Source organism: Phaethon aethereus, assembly GCF_964289735.1.
Source record: "Phaethon aethereus genome assembly, chromosome: 9".
NCBI classification, from domain to species: domain Eukaryota; kingdom Metazoa; phylum Chordata; class Aves; order Phaethontiformes; family Phaethontidae; genus Phaethon; species Phaethon aethereus.
Window position 1 is genome coordinate 9,752,266 of NC_138585.1, and position 22,819 is coordinate 9,775,084.

The following is a 22,819-nucleotide window of genomic DNA, read 5'->3' on the forward strand; positions in this document are numbered from 1 at the left end:
GACCAGCAGTCATCAACATCAGTGGAAAACTTTCCATTCTCTTACATTTTTAGAGCAGGCACCAACAGCAGTGGAATACAAGATATGACCAGAAATATAAAATAGACAAGACATGTCTGGAATGATGAAAATCAGAATAAAAATGTAGGTAGATGGGTTGCCCAAAAAAAAAAAAAAAAAAAAAAAAAAGAAAGAAAAAAGAGAGAAAGAAAAAAAAAAAGAGAAAAGGCAAATTGTCATTACCTTGACACTGACACTTCCTTGGAGTTTGAGCTGCAGTCGGATCATGTCCACTTCTTCCATTGTGCAAAGCTGATTGAGCTCTGAGACTTTTTTGGACATCTCATCAATCGCTACTTCAATAGGGTTCAGCTCTGTGCTGGTTTGGCTTATGACTTGAATACGCTTCTTCACGTAGGGAAACAAGTGACTGGCTACTCGAAAGGAAGAAATGTATCAGAGAAATTCACCCAACAAAAGATATTTAAGAAAGCAAAACAATTGAGTCAAAGTATTAACTTTTGACTTTGTCAATCTCTCTATCGATATATAGAAATTATGTTTTAATCAGTAAATGAGCGATGGTGACACAGCAGGTCCAAATTGAATTTTGATGTACCTGGCACTGGAAGAGCATTTCCTTTTGATTTCACCAGTTTGCTACTGAGCTCTTGGCACATCCATGTGGCAAAAAGTTCTTGCCGTTCAGATTTTAGAATCCACAAATTTCTTCTTCTGAGTTAAAGCACCAAATTATAATCCCGTACTGAACATCAAACAGCTCAAAACATCCCATCAAACATATTTCAAGTTAGAGGCAAGAGCCTCTAGTTTAGCTGACTTGGGTATCCTTCACCCACACTATTAATACACACAATATTAATCATCCTTAAAGAAGTAAGGAGTTACTTTTAGTATTCTACCTAAATACTGCTATGGGAGCTGACAGAGGAATTACTCATCGTTAAAACCCCTTCCTCCCAGTCAAGGCCTTTTCATGGATCTCAAGGAGTTTGGCAAAGGTACAGTTATGGCACATTAAGCCTGATCTAAGCTAACAATCTTTTCCCAATTGCCCTACACACTTTGGAAGGCGTCCCAAACTTCGTGCATGCCCTCCTCTGGCAAGCATCTGCTGCCAGTCAGCTCAGACCTAAATAAGCTCCAGCTTACAGGGTGCCTGTCTCCTTGCAGAGCATGAAACCCAGGAGAGCTGGAAGCACGAGTTGCAACCAGGCACGGCAGAGCGCCAGGGATCCACAGACTGCAGCCAGACAGCACTTGTCCTCTGCGCAAAGCAGACAGCAGGCTCAGGAGCAGACGCTGAGCAGGTACGGTTCCAGCCACCCAGTACCTCTGCCCAAGCACAATTAACTTCCACTGCTCCTCCAGTCATACCAGTAAGCCTTGCTTTCTTCTCAAAGTGGTTTCCTTTACAGAAAAGCACTGAGGCAGGTGCCAGAGGGAAAAGCAGGGGAGAAGAGAAGGTCATCAAATTCCCACCTAACGCTGAAGATGGAGCCAGGCTGAGAGCACTGGGAGCTGACGACAGCATGCAATAACCTGGTGTCCTGGTTTCAGCCAGGATAGAGCTGGTTTTCTTCACAGAAGCCAGTGTGAGACTGTGTTTTGGATTTGGGATGAGGAACTGTTGATAATGTGCTGATGTTTTGGGTTGTTGCTGAGCAGTCAAGGACAGTCCAGCTTCTTGTGCTGGGCTGCCAGCAAGCAGGCTGGGGGTGCACGGGGAGCTGGGAGGGGACACAGCCGGGACAGCTGACCCAGGCTGGCCAAAGAGATATTCCCTACCATCCGACGTCATGCCCAGTACATAAACTGGAGTTGGCCGGGGGGCGGAAATCGCTGCTCGGGGACGGGCTGTCGATCACGGGGTGGTGAGCAATCTCTGTACTGGGCCTCACTTGCTCTTGTACATTCCTTTGTTGGTATTATCATTGTTGTTCCCTTCTTTCTTTCTGTCCTATTAAACCGTGTTTATCTCAACCCACGAGGTTTTTCCTAATTCTCTCCCCTGTCCCACTGTGGGAGGGGGAGTGAGCGAGCGGCTGCGTGGTGCTTAGTTGCCAGCTGGGGCTAAACCACGACAGTCCTTTTTGGCGCCCAACGTGGGGCACGAGGCTTGAGATAATAATGGTTGCAGGTCACAATATCAGTTTATTTGATTTGCATCATGCTCTCGTCTTTGCTGTACATGTTAAGGATCGGTGTTGGTTTCTGCGGGCTGCTGTACTCTGCAATGATTAGTAATGTCTCGCCTGTGAATTTTGTTTTTAGAGCACTGACCTTGAGCTTAATGTGGTATCATCTGAGCTCTGTACTAAAGCCGTTACTGTATTTTGGCTACAGTCTTGTGGAGACGATTAGCAATTATACTTCTGCCTCTGAAAGGTTTTTTATGGAGGAAATGCAGAATGGTACCTTTGCTACCCTCTATCATAACATTTCCTCCTTCATCACAATAATTTTTCAGTATTTTGAACACCCTTGGGTAGTTAAAATACCTCTATTGCTACTTCTGGGGAACATTGTTTCGGTTTTGTCTAAGGTTGGCAAGCAATTTAAGAATATCACCCGGAGATCTGCCCCAAGGCTGGATAGTTATGAATGGCAGGGCGTGTGGAACAGCATGGGCAAATGCCTGGGGCGGTGGGCACCTCCGGTGTTTTGGAGCTTCACTCCCGAACAAGTGCAGAATCCTGATAAACTAGCAGAATATTTGGAAGAAGTATGCTGTCGGCCTGGCAGCTCCAAGGAGACACAAATCATTGCCATGTGCTGGGGCCTGGCCCATGCCTACAGAACCCTATTTAACACTGTGCAAAGGGGAGAGAGGCTCTCTGGGTCTGATGGCAATGTGGCAGGCACTGTGACTACTCCAACCCCAAAAACACAGTCTCACACTGGCTTCTGTGAAGAAAACCAGCTCTATCCTGGCTGAAACCAGGACACCTAGGCAAAATGTTCTGCTGGAAGAACAACCCTCTCTGTTTTTGCCAGACATACCGTAACAGCTACGCTTTCAAGTCAGTGAAACTACCTGCTTCAATACAGATCTCAAAACACCTACTGCTGCTCAAGCACTTAAAACAAACCACACACAAGCTGCTACTCCTTTCTTCTTCTCACAAGTAAAGCTGTGGCATGTAACAAGATGCCCCCAGACATCAGTGCATCTTTCCTGACTTGCCAGAACAAAACTTTTAGGCTACTATGCCTGTACTGTAAGCAGCTTGCTTCACTTTGCCCTTTGGGAGAAGCAGATGTGCTGAAGTTGGTGGGGAACTGGATTTTCTGTCACTCAGGAACTTTTGCTGTGAACGTCAGCCTCTCTGCTCACGGCTGCCCACGAGAACAATGCCTCCATCTCAGACAGTTTCTCATGCTCCCAGCCAAAATTCAGACAGATCAAGTTTCAGTAGTAGTTTCATGACAGAAGCGTCTTTAAAAAGAGATTTCAGTCATGACAAGGAACTAAACATTTACCTATTTAATATAGCTCAGTAAGAGCAGACATATCTAGTGCTCCTGACATTCCTGTCTTAAAACACCGATTGTGCCCACTGAGATGGAATCTTACCTCTCGCTTTAAAAAATTCTATATATTATACTTTACTCACATTTTGAACAAAAATTCTTATCTGCTAAGTTTTACTCTTCTTAGCAGAACAGGCACCCTCTTCTGCTTTTTCTTCGACCTGTTTATTATTAAAAGAACAATGGTTCTGAGCGCTAAGCTGCCTCCAGCAGAACCACTCCCAAATTACATCACTGTAAGAACAGTTAAGATGTCAATAATAATAAGGAAAAATAAGACAGCTGATGACTCCACAAAAGAAAGTAACTTCCCCTAGAATGGTCAGCAGGATTGCAAGAAAGCACATACTTTGCCAATGGACACATTGAAAAGATCATTTATTCTGCACAACATGCTGCGCCCACTGACTGCAGAAAACCTGGCACATGAAATGCACTGCTGGGCTTAGCTGGGAAAGGTGGTGTGGGAGCGGGGAAGCAGCCGGAGCAAACGTACTTGTTAGGATTGTGCGCCTCTTGCACTGCTCTTCTACACCTCCGTGCTTTTTTCCTGAGAGTGTGAAAGGCGTTTCAAACACAAAACGGTTGATGTTGTGGTGCATTTCAAAGTCAGTCTTTCGATCCTCAGCTTCTTTCTCTTCAAAGAAAGGTGTGACATATGTCACCTGGATGTAGGCATATTTTGGATCCAGGTCTTTGGGGTTGACCTGTGTAACAGTGGCAAACAATAAAATTCTGTTAAGTGTGACAAACTACCAAGGCGTCCGTTATATTTCTGATGCTTTTATCTATCATGGCAATACTGATCAAAACTGAGACTTCCAAATATAATACTCAGGCCACCAATTAATACAAAGATATTTAACTAGGAGGCCCCTAAGAACAGTGAGACTTTTGAATATAGCCAGCGGCAAAAGCTAAATGAGAGAGAAAACAACCTGCTTCTGCATTGCAGTAAACATCTGCACGCTCTCTGCAGGCATACACTGGCATATGCTCTCTTCCCACTGACTCTGATGCCCTGCTGTAACATTGTCATTTCCATGCAGTACCTGCCACGCTATAAGGTGAGGGTCCTTTTTTGGTTCTAATACTAGACCATAGCAGTTTACACGCACACTCAGTTCACATTCATTCAAAACACAGCTCTCAAAATGTGAGCCACACACTCACTTCTACCCCTCGCACAAGAACCGCACGTCTTTTGCACCTTGTTGGAATCCTGGATGATCTTCACATTATCTATTCCAAACTTGTCTGCATAAAGTTTCATCAGCCTCTGAGAGATCTCAGACAAGCCAGTTAATTTGGGTTCTTTATAGATATATTCTTTACCTTCCTCTTCTTCAAAAAAACCCTGTTTGGAAAGAAATGGAAGGAGGCAGTGAAGACAACAAGCAGGGCAAAGCCTGAATGAGGTGCTTACATCAGGAATCAAGGTTGCCTGTATACCCACCAGAGCCTCCAGTATGCTGTTTCCAGCACCTAAGGTAAAAGCTTACCTCTCTCCACCCCTAGCAGACACACACCTAGATAACTGCGCTTATACTGGTTTGGTATATCTTAAGTTACCCAGGAAATAAGTTGTACACATTTATTTATGTAAGAGACCTAGCTGTTTAATGACTTAAAGTGCTTTCTTGAGAACACTGATGTGTGTATGGTGAAAAACGCTAATGAATTAAAAATTCGACATTAAAAAATCCTTTAAATTTTAACCATTTGGTTAAATTAACTATTTCAGAAGCACTGTGCTAACAGAACGTGAGTGCCACAGCTGATCACTGGATGCCCAGCCAAGCTGGGGCGCGTGCAGCATGCCACCTCCAGTGCCTCCTATGTGGGAGCTACGTGTGCAGGCAAAGGCTGGGCACGGCACGGGGCACTGCTGCCTGCGGCCACGTGCAGGGCGGGCGCTCCTGCCCACAGTGATGCGCAGGGCCGAGGCACCGGGAGCTCCTGTGAACCTGTCTGCATCTGTTCAGGGCAGCTGAAGAGGAACTCTGGTGGCATCCTGAAAGGCCATATGGAATTGCAAAATTTTCAGAGACAATTAGTAAATGATTTACATTTGAAAAGAAAAAAAAAAAAAAAGATGACGACACACAGACTGTGCTCCTTTGCAGAAAGTTCAATCTTGTTAAGGTCATTTACTTACTACACTGGATGGACTTGGCAGAGCTTTAATAAAAGGCTCCACTGAAGAGCTGAACAAGAACCTGTCAGGCTTCTGAAGAAATGCCGACCTCAGAAAATTAGCACAGATTGCATCACATGCAGGTGAGACACCCAACTGCTACATGATGAACATGTACATCAACACTCCAGAAGCTCTCCAAGCTGAGCAGAAAACAGCAGGTGCCCCATTAACAAGGACTGTATTTATCTCAACATCATAAGCAGCACCAGCCCTCCTCCTAGGATTTCAATATGCTGCTGCTGAAGTCTGGCAGTATTAACCACTGCAGCTGGACCCAGCGCCTCCTCCTTTCACCTTAACGCAAAGTGACCCAGAGAAAAATACTTGAAGCTGCAGGCATAAAGGGGAAAGGAAGACAGCATTAATGATGTCAGACCCAGGGGCCTTTAAACTTCATAGGACGTGGCTTTGACAGCTAGTTCTATAATAAGCCCAGCCAAACTGCCATCTGTTGAAAAAGAGAGAAGCACAAATGAAGGAAGTCAAGAGACACCCTCAGAATCTCTTTGGAAGGTAGTCATGCAAAATCCAGCCTATTCATGTTGTCGGCCGCTAAAATTACAGACTAGGCAAATCTTCACAGAAAAATATGCAGAATTAAAATACATTAGCTGTAAATTTCAATGTTTGTTTCGGAAAAAAACCCTAAGCTTTATTTCAATAGGGATTAACAGATATGTGCATCTCAGGCTTCTCCTTCAGTGTGGAAAAGGAGCAATATAATTGTCTTTTAATCTCGCAAGTGCCAACAGCAACGTGGGCATTACTGGAAACCAATGACTAATAGCAGCAATAGCAGCTTGTCTGATAGTATCGTAATCAGTCTCACAGTGACCTTCTAACATTACACAATTTTTAAATTGATAATATTGTTAACTCCATAGGCATATGAAGAACTTCACAGGTAATTAGAGAACAAATCTAGAGCTCAAAAGCTGATACCCTATAAATATTTACTGAGCTAGGCAGGCAATTGACTTTCTACTGATTTCACTGGGAAAAGATCTACAGGATCATAACCTGGTTTCTGATCTTGGTTCCACCGAAGCAAGACTGCTTTATGTGGGAAAACCTTATTACTCTCATGCAACCATACTCAAATATGTTACTCAGGACTGCTTCTGTCAAAAAACATCTGTTCTCTTTTACTATTCCATGTTTTCAACAAAAAACCTTCTTGCTTTCCAAATTAATCACATAGAAAACTACAATATAGTTCATCCTCTTAAACATTGATTCTGTGTATGTTTGCATGCTGGAACACAGTGTTTACACGTAAGTGCCAAATCTCCGTGCTGATGCTGCATGGCACAAGAAGATGATATCTGTATTAATGGTTTTGATTAAAAAAAGATACCTGAAAACAAACAACGAACAGATTTAGTCTAGTCGCTAATGCAAGAGGCATCATTTAGGTACATATTCCCTACAGTATTTCAGCTGACAAGCTGAAGTTAATTGTGAGCTATAAATAATCATGTCTGCCATATGCTATATGGCTGGCAAAGACTATTGAATGTAAGATTAAATACTTTTTAGGAGAAAAATATCCTCCAATTTCAGGATTTTAAAATATTAAGCAGCCAAGGTCACATTATCAATGCATATCCCTAGATTATTTTCGTACTGGTTGGTTTTGCCCTGCAAGAACGATGCAGCCTTACAGATGAAAATTATTACATGGAGCAGCCAAACGTAACAGAAGGGAGACGATCTCCCAGACAGTAGGTTACTGGTTTCCACTGAGCTCTGATGTGCCGAGAGTCAAGTTGTGACCTGGCACTATCACCATGGGAGCGCTGAAAACGCCCTTCTTCCTCCCCACATGCCCTCAGACACAGCCCTTGGAGCTCACAGTAAATCAGACTCTTCTCTGCCCTTTGCTAGAAGAGTACACGCTACCCCGCAGCTGATGTGCCGAGCTAAAGCCTTCTGCTTTACCTGCCAAGAATTGGCTTTTAATGGATCCCTCCCTGTCTGTATCGAGTGAGCATCACCTCCTAGGGTGTGTGAGTGTATTGCACTCTTTGGTAAGGAAGCTACAGGTGTTTTACTACGTTTGGAAAAGGGGACACATATTCTGATCTTCAGATGTAAACCCGCAGTCAGCTTACTGCTATGAAAATCTGCCCTCCAACTTCTACAGCTTCTTGCACAGGCAGGAGAACAAAACCTCAGCTCTACCTCTACCTAACACTGCTCTGAAAACCAGTCTTGAATGTCTTTGCTTATCAGCACAATATGAGTTTTCAGCTCCTTGACACATTTAACAGATTTGTTTGTTTATTTTTTTTTAAATTCAAGAAAGAACTTGTCTTCTCAAAGCACTCATCTGTAAATAAAATCATAAGCACTGGCTAGTGTGGCCACTTGGTGGTGCAATGAGATGTTGTCACCACGGCCCTTAACAGAGGTTGCAGTCTAAAACAGCCACTGCCATGAGATCTGGCGCTCTGAACTGGCAAATAAAGCTCTCTGGCGAAAACAACCAGCTACACCCTCCCTAAGGACTACATTCATTCACATCATCCTTGCAGAGGGTCCCTGCAGCAATGCAGTAACCAAACGCTGTCTCTGCTTTTGCATGAAGAAAAATGGTTTTCAGGTGCAGCTGCAGATTTTATTTTTTCACTAAGAATCCCCCAAATTCCCCCTGCAAACAGTATTTGCAATATTATTTTGTCCTTTAATCTGCTTTCCCTGCAGTTTTTGTTTCAGTTAAGAAACAGCAGTGCTCCATTTTTACAAAACATATATATGTATTTATTATTGATGCAATAGACGAACAGTTTTAATGAATAAACGCATGTGTAATAATGCATTTTTTATATGTGTGTGCTTACATATGTACCTACCCACAGGCATTTTATAGAACAGCATATGTGTAAGACTAAAAAGGAATCTCATACCTGCATGCTGAGTTTCCTTCTGTGCCATTTCCTTTGTAGTGGCCTAAGCAGAGCGATTCGTATTGCTTTACACTGGTTTAACTGTATAACACTAGCAAAACCTGCAACCATTAGCTTTTGGGAAGTGTGCAAAATCTGTCAGAAGCACAGAAAAGGGAATTGCTTTTAATGATTTAAATGAATTGGGCATTGAGACTGTTTTCAGCATGGAGGCCTGCAATACTCTTGCCAACAGAAGGACCGAAAGGCCCCATACCTTTCCACTTGCACAGCCAAAATGGAGGCAAGCGGCACATGGGAAAAAGGAACTGACAGAAATACAGAAAGGAAACCTTCCAAAGGGAAAAATATGCAGGCACAACCAGGATATGGGAACAGACTGTTCTGTCTGTCTCTCCTTCCAGGTCAAGCTTCATCTGTAGCAAACATACCTGCCGTGGTGCTTTGTGTACTGGTAAGCCCTCCTTAATTAGTTCTGCACGCCCACTCCTATTTTCCTTCGTAAATGAGGCACAAGTAACTCTGATGGGAATGATCCACCTTTAATTATTTGCACTGTGCCATACATTTTTGTCACTATGCCTCTGCAAAGAGCAATACAGAGCAGTCCCACTTTCCACCACATAAAATCTCTTCTGCAGAAGGAAAGGAGGAAGCTGTGCTTGTTTGCATCTAGAGCTCAGTGTCTGGAGGCACCAGGGAACAGATCGAGCAATACGCAGCTATGAAAAAGTCATACGCTTTCAAGCACTAAAGCTGTTTAAATGAAGTTGCCCTTGTGGCACTGGCAGCTGGAAAGTCATTGCACTGTAACGGAGATTTTTTAACCCAGTTCAGCAGAACTGCTGCAGCTGAATTACCCACTTACAAGTAGCTGCCTCTGGGAGAGCCCTGGCAAGAAGCCGCAAGTAGCAGAGTCCCATTTCCCCCTCTGCTGCCGCCATTTTGAGGAAGGACTCGCCATTGCCCTCCGACTCCCAATTTGCTTGCTCCTACGAGGTACTGCGAGGCCCGTGGCCGCAGCCTGCCTGGAGCGCTCCAGCTACCACCGCCGTACGTGGCAGACTGCACAGGCCAGGAGAGCAGGCTTGCATTCAAACAGCAGGAATGCCACGCTGAATTTTTCAACAGGGGAGGAAGGGCTCCAATCCCACTCCCAGCGAAGCTGAGAGAAAAACTTTCACTGAGATGAGATGACACAGCATCGGGCCCCATGGAGCACACACAACACGGCGACAGGTACAGCTCGGTAATCCAGGTAACTGAACGAACAAAAATTAGTTTGCAGGATGCAACAATGAATGGAACAATGTTATTTCATCTGCCACGAACCAAAGAATCGAGAGAATAGGGAAGTTAATGTTAAGTAACAGTACAGGGAAGGATGGAGGACGTGTGAGGAGAATTAAACAAAACATGCAAAAGAACTAGACTTACCACGGCCTTGAATAAGATCAAAAGGAGAAAAGAGCAAATTTTTGCATTAAAATCTAATTAACAAACAGAATGATTCACATCAATCTGTTGTTTACACACCTTATTTTAGAGTAAAGGAAATTGTGTGCTTGCCAAAACCAGGTCTTAAGAACATGCTTGACTGCTGCACTGGTTTGTAGTGGAAGAAAGCACAGAATAATGCTTTGAGGATGCTAAAAGCACAGCAGAGGGAATAAAACTACTCTACAGTATATTGCACAGAATCAGAGGTGGCCTGAAAGCAGAAGCCAGAGTCAGTGAGAAACACAACAAAACATCTACTGCATACTGCTCTGCTTTAAGCTCTATTTGAAGAGAGGGCCATATATCAAAGATGTCTTATCTGGTTTTATTTAAGTTTTACTCTGAAAAAAACCATCCTGCCTCAATCTCAGTTTTGCTTGATGAAGTCAAGAACCAAAGCTGACATGCAAGTCTGTTCTCCATTACTACTAAACACACAGCAGCAGTTTACACGGATGCAACTGAATGCACTCTCTCCTGAGTGAAATCCTCCTTGGAGTCTGAGCCACGAGGCACTTCTACCCCATGATTCACTGCCAAGTGTTTCCCTGTTCTAGCTTCCTGAAATACATCAGGACTAGAAGAAAGTGGCTGAAATCTGGGAATCCGGGAAACAAAAGAACACGTTGACTTACCTGCCCATAAAATGCAACACGGTAATATCGCCCAAAGAGACGTTTTTCAGAGTTCACTACTTCTGCAACCTTCAGGTATGAGCGGTGGATGTCGTAGTACAAATCAGACAGCCTCTACATTAAGACATAAGGAGAGCAAGGAGAAGTGAGAGAGCGCGAGTACTTTGGGAAATAACACAAAGGCTCTACACAAGCATGGCTTGTCTTAACTGGATTACCAAACCTTTGCGAAGATGGCTGTATATGCTAAGGGTTAACGTTGGCAGCAGTCACTAAAGATTCATTTCAAGGTTTCTGTCATCTTTTGAGCACAGTATGTGGCAGCAGGTGCCTTTGTGTACAGAGTCACACAGGCACGCAAGCAGCCCACCACTGGGCAGAGGTAGGGACCTACTAAGTGGTCAGAGAACCCAACTGTCCTATATGCGGGAGAGAGCAGGGTGCCAATAACTCCAGTCAGCTCCCAACCCCATGCAAAGATGTGCTATCCACAATTACCACCAAAAAGCGCTTTCTTGGGACAGTAAACCAGAATTTCAACTAAGTTTAAATCTGAGGCCCTGCTTCCTCAGCATACAGCTTATAGCTACCTACTTCTTTGCTTATTTTAAATTTAAAACCAGAAAAATCAGTAAATGAGATTATCATCTGGTTATCCATTATGTATTGAAATTGCCAAGTAAATAAGAAACTAAGAAACCCTGGAATTGTGAAGAGATCACACAATTTATCAGCAGTTTTGAAACTTAAATACAACACAAATGTGCTCTCGGTTTAAAAGCACATGTAAAAATTCACATCCACTAGCTAACAGAAGAGGCTTGTTTGAAAAGTTTTTGTTCATTTACTGTTGTATTGATGCTGAAAAGAGGAGGGTAAGGTACCAAAGTTTTTCATTTACTCACAGTACAAAGTATTAAATAGAGAAATTACAGACAGGAAGAAAAAAACATTCCGTTTAAAGAGAGCACTTTTTTTCCCCCCTAAGAATTTTGATCTTTACTGTTGTCTTAAGATAATTTAAAAAACAAACAAACGAACAACTTACTTTAAAATCCCTCTGCTTCTCAAAAACAGCAATGATAGGCTTGTTAACCTCAGCAATAAGCTCATATCTCTCAGACTTCCACAGGTATTCAACACACAACTCCAGCTGCTCCACAAGAATATTCTGCAATTCCACAAATACAAATAGCTCAGTGACTCGACAGCTGGTGGCATTTAATTAATAGCAATGCAGCAAAAGGACATACTCAGTATTTAATTTTTGTTCTGTGTCTTCTATATTAAGGTTTATTTCAATGACACAATGTTTAATCAGATATTGGTGAGCTACCTCTTCTTTAGATGAAAAACCCTTGAAATAACAGTAACATGAAAATATTGGAATACTTGACATCTCATTCAGAAGAATGGTTTGCTCTGTGGGCTCTCCCCTGCCCTAACTTCCAGCGCTGGTACTTAATGTTCTGGTTAGCCAAACACCTACCCCAGCTGTTTAGTACAACAGCTATGGCATTTCACTCAAAAGTTATGTGCCTTTTAATACTGTGTGAAGTACACTCTCACTGTAATTTCACAGAATCACAAGGTTGGAAAGGACCTTCAAGATCATCAAGTCCAACCATTAATCCAGAACCACCATGTCCCCTAAACCATGTCCTGAAGCGCCACATCCACACGTTTTTTGAACACTTCCAGAGATGGCGACTCCACCACCTCCCTGGGCAGCCTGTTCCAATGCCTGACCACCCTCTCAGTGAAGAAATTTTTCCTAATATCCAATCTAAGCCTCCCCTGGCGCAACTTGAGGCCATTTCCTCTTCTCCTATCACTAGTTACTTGGGAGAAGAGACCAACACCCTCGTCGCCACAACCCCCTTTCAGGTAGCTGTAGAGAGCGATAAGGTCTCCTCTCAGCCTTCTCTTCTTCAGACTAAACAACCCCAGTTCCCTCAGCCGCTCCTCAGAAGACTTGTGCTCCAGACCCCTCACCAGCTTCGTTGCCCTTCTCTGGACACGCTCCAGCACCTCAACATCCTTCTTGTAGTGAGAGGCCCAAAACTGAACACAGTATTCAAGGTGCGGCCTCACCAGTGCCGAGTACAGGGGCACGATCACTTCCCTGCTCCTGCTGGCCACACTATTGCTGATACAGGCCAGGACGCTGTTGGCCTTCTTGGCCACCTGGGCACACTGCCGGCTCATGTTTAGCCGGCTGTCAACCAGCACCCCCAGGTCCCTTTCCGCCGGGCAGCTCTCCAGCCACTCCTCCCCAAGCCTGTAGCATTGCATGGGGTTGTTGTGGCCAAAGTGCAGGACCCGGCACTTGGCCTTATTAAACCTCATACAGTTGACCTCTGCCCATCGATCCAGCCTGTCCAGATCCCTCTGCAGAGCCCTCCTACCCTCCAGCAGATCAACACTCCCACCCAACTTGGTGTCATCTGCAAACTTACTGAGGGAGCACTCGATCCCCTCATCCAGATCATCAATAAAGATATTGAACAAGACTGGCCCCGATTTTTGTTGTAATTTGTTGTAACATGCACAGGCATCCATTAGAAATAACACCCTCTGTTAATATAGAGCAAGTATATAAATGTTAATGCTGCTGACCTCATTATAGGGAGTATCTTGCATCCCAGAGTCTTCCTTCATAGCACCTTCTTCTTTAATGTTGGGGGTAATGCTCAGAAAAGCAGGCCATCCCATGGAAAATAAGCCTTGAAGTGTAAGTCATAACAATGTCAATTAATGACTGAATAACCACATAATTCAAAAAGTTATTGGATGCTATTAAAAGAGAGCTGATTTTGTCTGACTGGATTAGTTACTTTTTTCACAGCCCAACTGATGAGAAACAAATGGAACTGACTGAATTTATGAGGCTATTACACATTTTCTCTATGATACAAATCCATTTGTGCAGGTAAAGGGTAACTAACATTTTCCTGATGCAGTATTATTCCTCTCTTTAGCATTTCAGTTCCTTAGCCGTACAATACTGTCAGCCCTTGTAAAACTATGCATGCAGCACTCCTCTCTACAGGAATTGCTGTTGCAGGCTGAGGAGAGACAATTCATACTCATGAAACCAACGCTGTAGCTCCCATCCTGACCTCCAGGCGCTTAATGCTACACGCTGGGACCTGCACTCATCCCACCCACCAGATTTCCAAAGCAAGAGGGGCACAGTTGCCCGGGGCTTGCTGCAGCCGATGGGGAGACGGCCGCTCCGGAGCACGCTGCGCCTTTGCTGGCTTGAGGACACCCTGGCAGCGGCTCTCCTTATCTCCTTATCCTGCTCAGGGTCAGCAGAGCGACCGCAGCCCTAACCGAGGAACTCTCCTGTAGAAAGCTCAGGCCAGTGGCAGAAGCTGCTGACACGGGAATGCTTCAAGGACTAAAGCCGAGCTTACGTTTAATACTTGCTAAGCTGGGGCCTTAATGCAATGGTTGCAGAAAGAAGAACTTACACAAGCACTGCACATTACAAATCAGGCAGAGTCTGACCTGCAAAGATTTTACTACCACTCTTGAATGGCAAAAGTAAACCTGCCAGTGGAGGCGATGAACTCCTGACACAGTTTGTGTTCAATTTAAAAGTAGAAAAATGGTAGTAAGGCACAATTAAAAAGGTAACCTTTACACATTGGGACAGAGAGACTCCTTCCCCTTTGTCAAGTTTTGAAAACCATTTAAACATAGGTTTAAAATGACCCACAAGTTCTTCACTCCACCTACTGTGATCTGTCATTCATGCAAAGTATTTTACCACTAGTGAACCATCTCCAAAATACTGCTCTTCACAGAAAGTTTCCTTCTAAAAGGATGTATTTTTCCATCTCACCCACAGATGCTTCCAAGTGTATCAGAGAACCATGGTCTTTCCAAAACTAACAGTTTTCTGTTCCCCAGATATCTGCCCTTGCCCCCCAGAATTGCTCTTTGTGAAAACTGCTAAAATATCTCACGCTGAGAATTACTTTGAAATACACATTTCATAAACTAAATAACCACTGGCATAAAAACATTCAATAATAGAAGCCTGCACTGCACTTCTCTAATAAGCATCACAGTTTTTTTTTTATAAAATCTTTATCTATACTGTTAGATATGGATAACCAGATATTAATTCCGCCCTCACGCCCTCCCAGCTTTGGATAGTCAAGGAATTGGACATGGATTTGTGTGCTAAACAGCAATTGACTTGAGAGGGATTTCTGTTGCCGATGAAGAGCAGACTGCTCTCTTGTTGAAAAAGCCTTTAAACAGAGACATTCTGAGCAATTCATCAAACCAGCCAAAGAGCATCAGGAAAGTAACATACAATATTTCTGACATTACTTGCTTGCTATTACAGCCATCAACATGCACTATAAATATTTTCATTTTGGTAGATATTTTTCCAGATCAGCTGGAGAACAGTAATTTGACTCCCTAATTATGTTATTGGACCCATGAACAGGCATGGTTAGAGCACTCACTTCCTCCATTGTGAGTTGTTAGTAACACATTACTATCAGAGACTTGACCATCTTCCAGGAGCATACGTGAGGTACAAATCTTTTCCATTTTCCAGTAACCTATGATAGTGTAAGATGGTATTAGTACACTGCTACTGGTATGTGTTAATACATGCATATTTAATAACAACAGACTAACAAGTGAAGCATTCTCTTTTAGCACTAGCTTACTAAACATTTAATTAAACCCCTTTACACAAAACACACACTTTCACTATTCCAGTGCTAATACTAGCATTTATGATATATTTTAAAAATAAAGTATTTGGGAAGAATCCCAGCAGCGTTAAGAGTACTTTATATATATAAAAAGGAAAGCAGGACAGCTAGAAATTATTTTCAACAATAATGTTTAATAGATACATAGTTGGCTCTGAATATGTCGATCTTACCCTTTCTTTTCAGGTACTCTGCAATGAGAGCAGCAATATGAATATAGCACATAGCAGCCTGTAATGAGAGACCAAGATACACGTACACGTTAAAGTACACTATGACTTACAGCATACAGGTGAATAAAGAGCACATACATTCATTACTGTCAAGTCATGCTGCAAAACAGGGAAGACAAAATTTATATAACCATTTAAGAATATAAAGGATTAAATGATGAAATCCTTCTTGAGTGTTAAATTCACTAGGTGTTCTAGATAAAAGCATAGATTTGCTCAAGAAAACCATTAACATTCCTTAGTAAAGAAGATATTCCTGGGTTATGCACTGGAGTTTTGCATCACCCATTTAGTTTTTGATGAAAAGGACAACACATTATAAATGAAGCTCATCTCTCATGCCATAGTGGGGAGAAGAAAATCCTTTATGTAAGTTATGCACTGCTCATAACCTCATTTACACTACAGCTACTGTGCCTGCTAGGGTTAAGCAGCAGAGATGCTAACGTGATACTGACCACAGCTTCCCTGTCAGACATTTTCAAGTCTTGCTCAAGACTTGCATGTATCAGGTAGTCAGGATTAGGCAAACTGGGATAATTAGCACATCACATCTCTAGGTGTTTTTCAAACCTGTCTTCCTCTAGTTTAAAGTATATGAGAGACACTGTATGATTCTCTTGAATCACTACTGTTGTCTGTCTTTCAGAGCCCTTGTCATCAGAAATCTCAGCCTAAAGACAAATGGATTTCCTGTTCATTTATTTATATTACCTCCGACAAATCTCCATTTCTTGCATGAATCTTGGCCATGCTTTCAAGCCATGTCCTACGTAATTCAGGTGTGCTGGCATATGAATTTGCTAGGCTGTACTGCAGATCCACAAGCATCTCGGGGTCTTTCTCATGCTCCTTCATCTGAGCTGTGGCCATTAAAACCGTTCTGATGCGTTTCGTCAGATCCTTCACCTCTGCTGGGAAATTAATGTTCTTTGGGAAAGATAAGCAATACATCACTAAAACCATCCAAAGAGCCACATGCAGCACCCGTGAATGCGCTAAAGTCCTACTTATGGAAGACCTTCCTCCCCTTCCCTAATTCAGTAGGCTTTGAAGCAGAGTCACAGTTCCACAGCACGTACACGTTGTACACAAATCCTTGACTTTTTTTACTGAGGTGTCATAGCACCTACTAGATATCCCACGCAGTCAGCTACACCACCGTCTGTAGGTGGCAACTCCACTCAAGTCAGCAAACAGAAACATTTGTTCCTCGGTCGCTCACTGCATCCAGAGCTGGATTCTCGTACACTTTGAGCTGACGAACAGAACCATGCACTATAGATTATCCTGCTTAACTACACTCACAGCATGTTTCACTGCGGTGAATAAAGCACAACAGTCTGGCTCCTGGCCTTCTCACACTGCGCAAGATTAAAACAGAGTCCTTGTATTACTCGTATCAGCTGTTGTCAACATATTTAAGTGAGCATTGTAGTCTCTCTTTATCAGATGGGAGATGAAATACATTTCTATATTCAGACTTTTTCCTCTCGTTCCCTTTGTTTAAAAGTAAAAACATCCAGAAAAAATTAAATGAAATTAAATGCTTCCTCCTCTATGTGACACAGAGATGAACATGTTACAGAAGCAGCGTGACTGACTGCAGTACTGGGAAGTCAAAGCTGGATTTTGAAAATAAATACAATTGTAACTGCATCTTATTAAATAAGACATCAAATTACTTATGCTAACTATCAACCAATTTGCTTACACTAACTTTATTACTAACCTCAGTGGAGATGCCCTAAAATCACTTTCAGAGAAAGTAAAAAAAACCTTCAATGTATAAAATTCAAAGTGCATGTTGACAAATGTTTGGACAGGAATTGTAAAAATTAAAAACTGGGATCTCTTTCCAACACCTTTAGTACAGACAATTAATATAATAACAATGGTAACTAATCTAAGAGCTAAGTGCCTTTTTCAGGCTGTTACAAAACCAAACCTCTGTGCATGTTTCTGCTACGCATTTACTGAACAGACTAAAGAGACAGTTTTGTAGACTAAACATTGTCAACTGTAGTTGTGTTTCATTAGACACAATGCACAGTATCTTCTCTGACATCAGGCAAACAAATAAAAAGAGCAGCGAATAACAAATAATACAATTTTAAAATAAAAATATTTTTTCTTTTAAAAATTATTTTCAATTACTAAGCTTCTGAGTCACAAACATCTTCATGAACTTCAGGCTGCCTGAAAAAGGCACACTAGGAATGCATAAATTACCGTCTAATAAAAGACAGCAATTTTATTCACTGAAACACTTGCTCTTCTGAAATTGTTGACCTTTTGCAAGAGGTAGTGATTGACGAAAAATGTTTCTTACTTTCATCTGCTTGTCTCCGTTAGCGAAATTATTAATAATTGCAAGCGAATGTTGAAAACGAGATCCGCCAATCCCGGCATCTGCTATCAGCTGGCTCACTGCTTTGATGAGCTGTATGGGGGGGCGCAAACACAGGGTGCAATTAGCAAAGAAAATCAAAGTTTCTGAATAGTTTTTAATCCCTATTTTAGTATGACTTGATGTACCAGGCTAGCAGAGATGCACTTTTATACCTGTCTTAAGATAACATATACAAACACAATGACTGTGAGTAATCTTTCCAATGTTTGTAATCGCTCACATTTTGCGGTGTAAGCTCACTGTTACTGGACTTTACATTTCTGTTACTATACTATCTGATTCTGTTTAGTTCCTTCATCAGCTATGTCCTCACTGCAGTAAGCAATGCACATGAATCAAGAACAGCCATTTATCTGGCTATTTATTGGCTAGAGTGGCTAGATTCACAGCTGTTGTCTCTCCCTGGACCAGAGCCAAGCAGCGCAAGAACCGCAGAGAATCCAGCCCAGTGTCTTCAGACTTGGCATGAAAATCAAGCTGCCACAGAGAATTGCCTGTCTGAGGACTCCAAAAGAATTGCTTTGCTACAATGCATAAAAATAGTAATGATAAAAACCAACGCACATCAGGTAAATACTGATGATCTCACACTTCACTTACCTGTAGATGGGATCTGACTATTGATTTCTGCTTGTTAAATTCAAAGTTCTTTCTCATGAAAAAATAAAGAAGAGCAGATGCCTCCGTCTGAGTTGAACGTGACCTATGGTTACAACACTTCAGGATTTCGTAGCACAGTGAACCGCAGAGATCTGCTTGTCCTTGGAAGAAAGCTGATGGGAACTATTGAAAAAAACATGTGAATATAGAATCATAGAATTACAGAATAGTTTGGGTTGGAAGGGACCTTTTAAGGTCATCTAGTCGAACCCCACTGCAGTGAGCAGGGACACCTTCAACTAGATCAGGTTCCTCAGAGCCCCGTCCAACCTGACCTTGAATATGTTTAGCACTACTCTCAGGCCTTGGTACAGTTATTCTGAGTCAATAATTTTTTCTGTCAAGCTTGCAGTAAAAACAACTCTCTGTCACATATTCATTCACACCAGCATTTAGTGAAAAAATTAGCCACCAGCTAAACATAATCCCATATGCAAATTAAGATTAAGTAAAAACTGCACACAGGTTTTCATACAAACACCATACGCAATGCAACGATCAAACTGGCCTTCAGAAACTCCAGACAGCAGCTGGCACACAGCAAGCATAAAAGCAGAGCAGCCTATCTGCAAGGAATGCAGAGTAGCTAACCAGGAAAAGCCTGTGTGGAGTTCTGTACTACTATAAAAGTTGTTCAGGAGAAAGAAAACACTTTGAGTAGCAAGCAAAGTCAGCAAACTTACAGCAGTGAAGGGTTTGAACAGCAGGAGACAACAGAGAGTGAAAGATGGCTCTCCAAACCATACCTACTCTTTATCAGTAGCGTGAATATAACAGAAGACAGACTGAGGAGAGGTGGAAGTTGTACATATTGGCTACAGATCTCAAGTATCGCCCAAGAGGTTCTGCTGCAGGAACCATGACTGACCCCTGTTCCCACAGAACTACAAAGAAAGAATTCAATCCTCAGAGCTACAGGATGAATGAAAAGGACGATCCTGGATATTTATTCGTCCGTCCCCATTGCACAAGAGTTCTGTTCCTGACTGTCTGGTATGTAATTTAAAGCTGTCTGTGAATGGTTTACTTTATATTATACTCCCATGGCCTCAAGCTATGTTACTGGGAGAAGCATGATTTCCTCCTCTTTCCCCCGAGATAACAACCAGAAGGAGGCCACATGGTTGAAACTGATCTACGCTATTGCGTTTCATAGAAACATCTGGGAGATCAGGGCAGCCTTGCTTATTTTCCCTTCCCCACAGCAATTGTTATGTGTGCTACATTCTGGTTAGTTTTAAGAGGATCTCATCTAAGTCTATGACTTGGAAATCGTGCAGCCTTTGCAGTTGGCACAAAGCATCTAATTGCCCATGATCATTTACATATGTGCAACACAAGCAAATAAACAGTTTGACAAATAAGCATGTTTTTGTCCAAAAACTATTCTATGTTGAAAACGAGGTATTTGTAAAACTGTATTAGTCTGGATGAACATTTGGTAAAGTGCAGGGAATACTCTCCTTGCAGCTCCTCTGTGGATAGCTGTAACCCTTCACTGCTGGACTGTGCAACCCAGGTATCCGCCATGAAGATCACGGACCTCTCGGGTTTCAAGTTTTCTTCCACAGGTGGTAAAAGCATGAAAGCCAAGAGGGCTATGACATAGCCAGACACCACAGACCTGGACATTACTTATCTATTTACTTTACAATTTTCAGTTTCTTAGTAAATTTTTCATTTTCCAAAACAGAACTAGTTTTTCAGATATTGTGAACTTCTCACTTTTAATCGGCAATAAATCGGAAGATCTTTGTCAGGAATGAGCATTAGTACAGTGAAGTTCAGAACTCTGAATTCGAAGTACCCAACTGTCCTCAAGCTGCACTTGCTGTAACATATTAACAGGTCAGACTAACAGAATAAAACCATAGTTACCTTGCCTACAAACAGCCGTAGGGCAGCAAAGACGTGCTTCAGAGCTGCTGCTGACTGGTTGATTTGCAAAAAGAGCATGTGTGTGTCAAAGACTTTCTTCATCAATGCATTCTGGCAATCAGATTGCTGGAGCTGCCTCTGAAAAAGTCGCAGACAAGACAGGACATTCTGGTTATTGAAGTGAATAAACAGAAGAAGGATCTGCTAGACTTTACATTGGAGTGTTCCTATGGAGATGCTTTTTTCAATGTAAAATTTCTGCTGGTGAGGCATTTCCAGCTTGCTGCAGACCTTTTGCAGTTTTTCAAGGACAGCACTTTCCTATGCCTGTGCTCTTACTTGTAGGTGGTAAACGCTAGACTTAAGGGCTAGGGTGGCAGAAAGGAGACACTAAACCTAAAAGGAACTGCCTGCTCTGTTGTAGCTGTGAAACCTTCAGCAAGTCATCTAGGCCAAAATTTGTAGAACAACTTTTAAAGAGGCAGAAGATCCACCTGCTGACTTGAAGCGATATAGATAAGCAGTTCAGAAATCTTTCGTCTAAAGTCTCTGATTATCTAGTGGGATAAGCATGATTCAGATAAGGTGACATATTAGTAGATGCATGACCCTTTCATGCAGAGCAGGGCTGTACATAGCCCTGGATACGTAAGATGCTCTTCCTCCACATCCTTCTACTTAGTCTAGGTACTAAGAGTCAATTCCTTCATAAAATACCTTCACTGAGGACTGGCATATCTTATTTCCCTACCTTGGTGTCTCAGGCATTTCAAGTTTTCTGTCTACCTGCTCCCCAAGACCTTCCTCCACCACGTATCCCACATGGCACCAGTTCAAGCAGAAAATGAAACAGCAAAACATACCTGGTGGTTCAGAGTGTAAAGACACAACAGGTCAAGGATTGTGAGGGAAACTTCTGTAGCAATGTTTGCCTCTGTGTCTACACACTGTACAATGTCCGTTTCATTGGAGCTGCCTGCAACACATAAAAAGCAAGAAGACAAATGATCTTCTGAGTGTAGTTAACGATGATGTAATTCTGCAATCTGGTCATTAAGTCTCAGCACAGTAGAGATGGGGTCCTAACTGCACATTTAACCAAAGGGGTATTTTGAAGATCACTGCTCATAGGAGATGAAAGGGGAGGGAATTTGAGTCAACTTTTACCAGCTGCACCAGTGATGTGAGTATATTCTTTCATTGTTTCTGTTTGTTCTCAAAGGAGGAGAGAAACCTAATTGCAAAGTGGGACAGATGACTTTGATCTCATCATTTAAAGAACCTTCTGTCATGAAAAGGTCACTTTTATTGCTAGATTTAATAAATGTATTTCAGCCAGTGTACATCTGCTAGTCCAGAAAGGTACATAACTATAGATGCAAGAGATGCTGGGAAGGGGGCAATAACTTGTCATTAAGGCTATTTAAATATGTCAGGCTATTGTAATTATTTTTGTTTCTAAATAAACTTTGATCAACTTTTTAAGCTCAGATTTCTTAGTCTCCAGAAAAAAAGCAGATTCAGCAGCTCTGTTTGTGTTTAGGCTCTTCTCTTCAGGCTATATTTCACTGAAACTCATGAAAACAGATTTAATTGTATACAGCCTGATCCAAACCCCATAGAATTCCAGAAGGAAATAAATAATTTTTTGTACTTACTTGCAGTGCTGCTGTCTATCATCTGCAAGAGTTTGGGGTTAGAAAGTGCATTTTTGCCACGGATTATTGGTAATGTTTGAGATCTATGATGCTTGTGGCCATCGTGACTAGAAGTAGAATGCATCCTGAAATTGAAAGGTATCATTAAAAAAACAGGAACAAGGAATAAACTATCATGCCTACACAGAATTTTTCCATGTTATTTAGAATTTTCTGCAGTACTTCTCAAAGGCTAAATTAAACAAATCGATGCAAAATTTTTCAGAGAAACAAAGATTAAGAAGAAAGTCAGTGAGGTTGACAAAACGAACAGATGTGCTGTGATTTCTTGAGATCACAGGAGACAAAACACTCACTGAGCACTGAAAAAAAAGCATCAGCTTAAAGAGCTGGCTGATGTTTAGAAAACTGCCTTTGGGTGAAGAGAAAC

The 22,819-nt window shown here is 42.2% G+C and overlaps 1 protein-coding gene across 3 annotated transcripts in view; it reads right to left on the bottom strand.

Annotated features, from left to right (window-relative positions):
- DOCK10 (dedicator of cytokinesis 10) overlaps positions 1–22,819 on the bottom strand; it is a gene marked incomplete at its 5' end in the record, with an annotated part of 166,292 nt that overhangs the window by 5,156 nt on the left and 138,317 nt on the right. For all 3 annotated transcript variants that reach the window (XM_082003361.1, XM_082003360.1, XM_082003359.1), the window contains 14 exons: positions 244–434; positions 4,052–4,262; positions 4,766–4,912; positions 10,800–10,913; positions 11,848–11,970; positions 13,419–13,525; positions 15,290–15,388; positions 15,721–15,778; positions 16,495–16,710; positions 18,113–18,223; positions 18,794–18,976; positions 20,732–20,869; positions 21,595–21,703; positions 22,386–22,514. In XM_082003361.1, the coding sequence (XP_081859487.1) occupies positions 244–434; positions 4,052–4,262; positions 4,766–4,912; positions 10,800–10,913; positions 11,848–11,970; positions 13,419–13,525; positions 15,290–15,388; positions 15,721–15,778; positions 16,495–16,710; positions 18,113–18,223; positions 18,794–18,976; positions 20,732–20,869; positions 21,595–21,703; positions 22,386–22,514 (1,936 nt within the window). The remainder of the gene's footprint in view (positions 1–243; positions 435–4,051; positions 4,263–4,765; positions 4,913–10,799; positions 10,914–11,847; positions 11,971–13,418; positions 13,526–15,289; positions 15,389–15,720; positions 15,779–16,494; positions 16,711–18,112; positions 18,224–18,793; positions 18,977–20,731; positions 20,870–21,594; positions 21,704–22,385; positions 22,515–22,819) is intronic.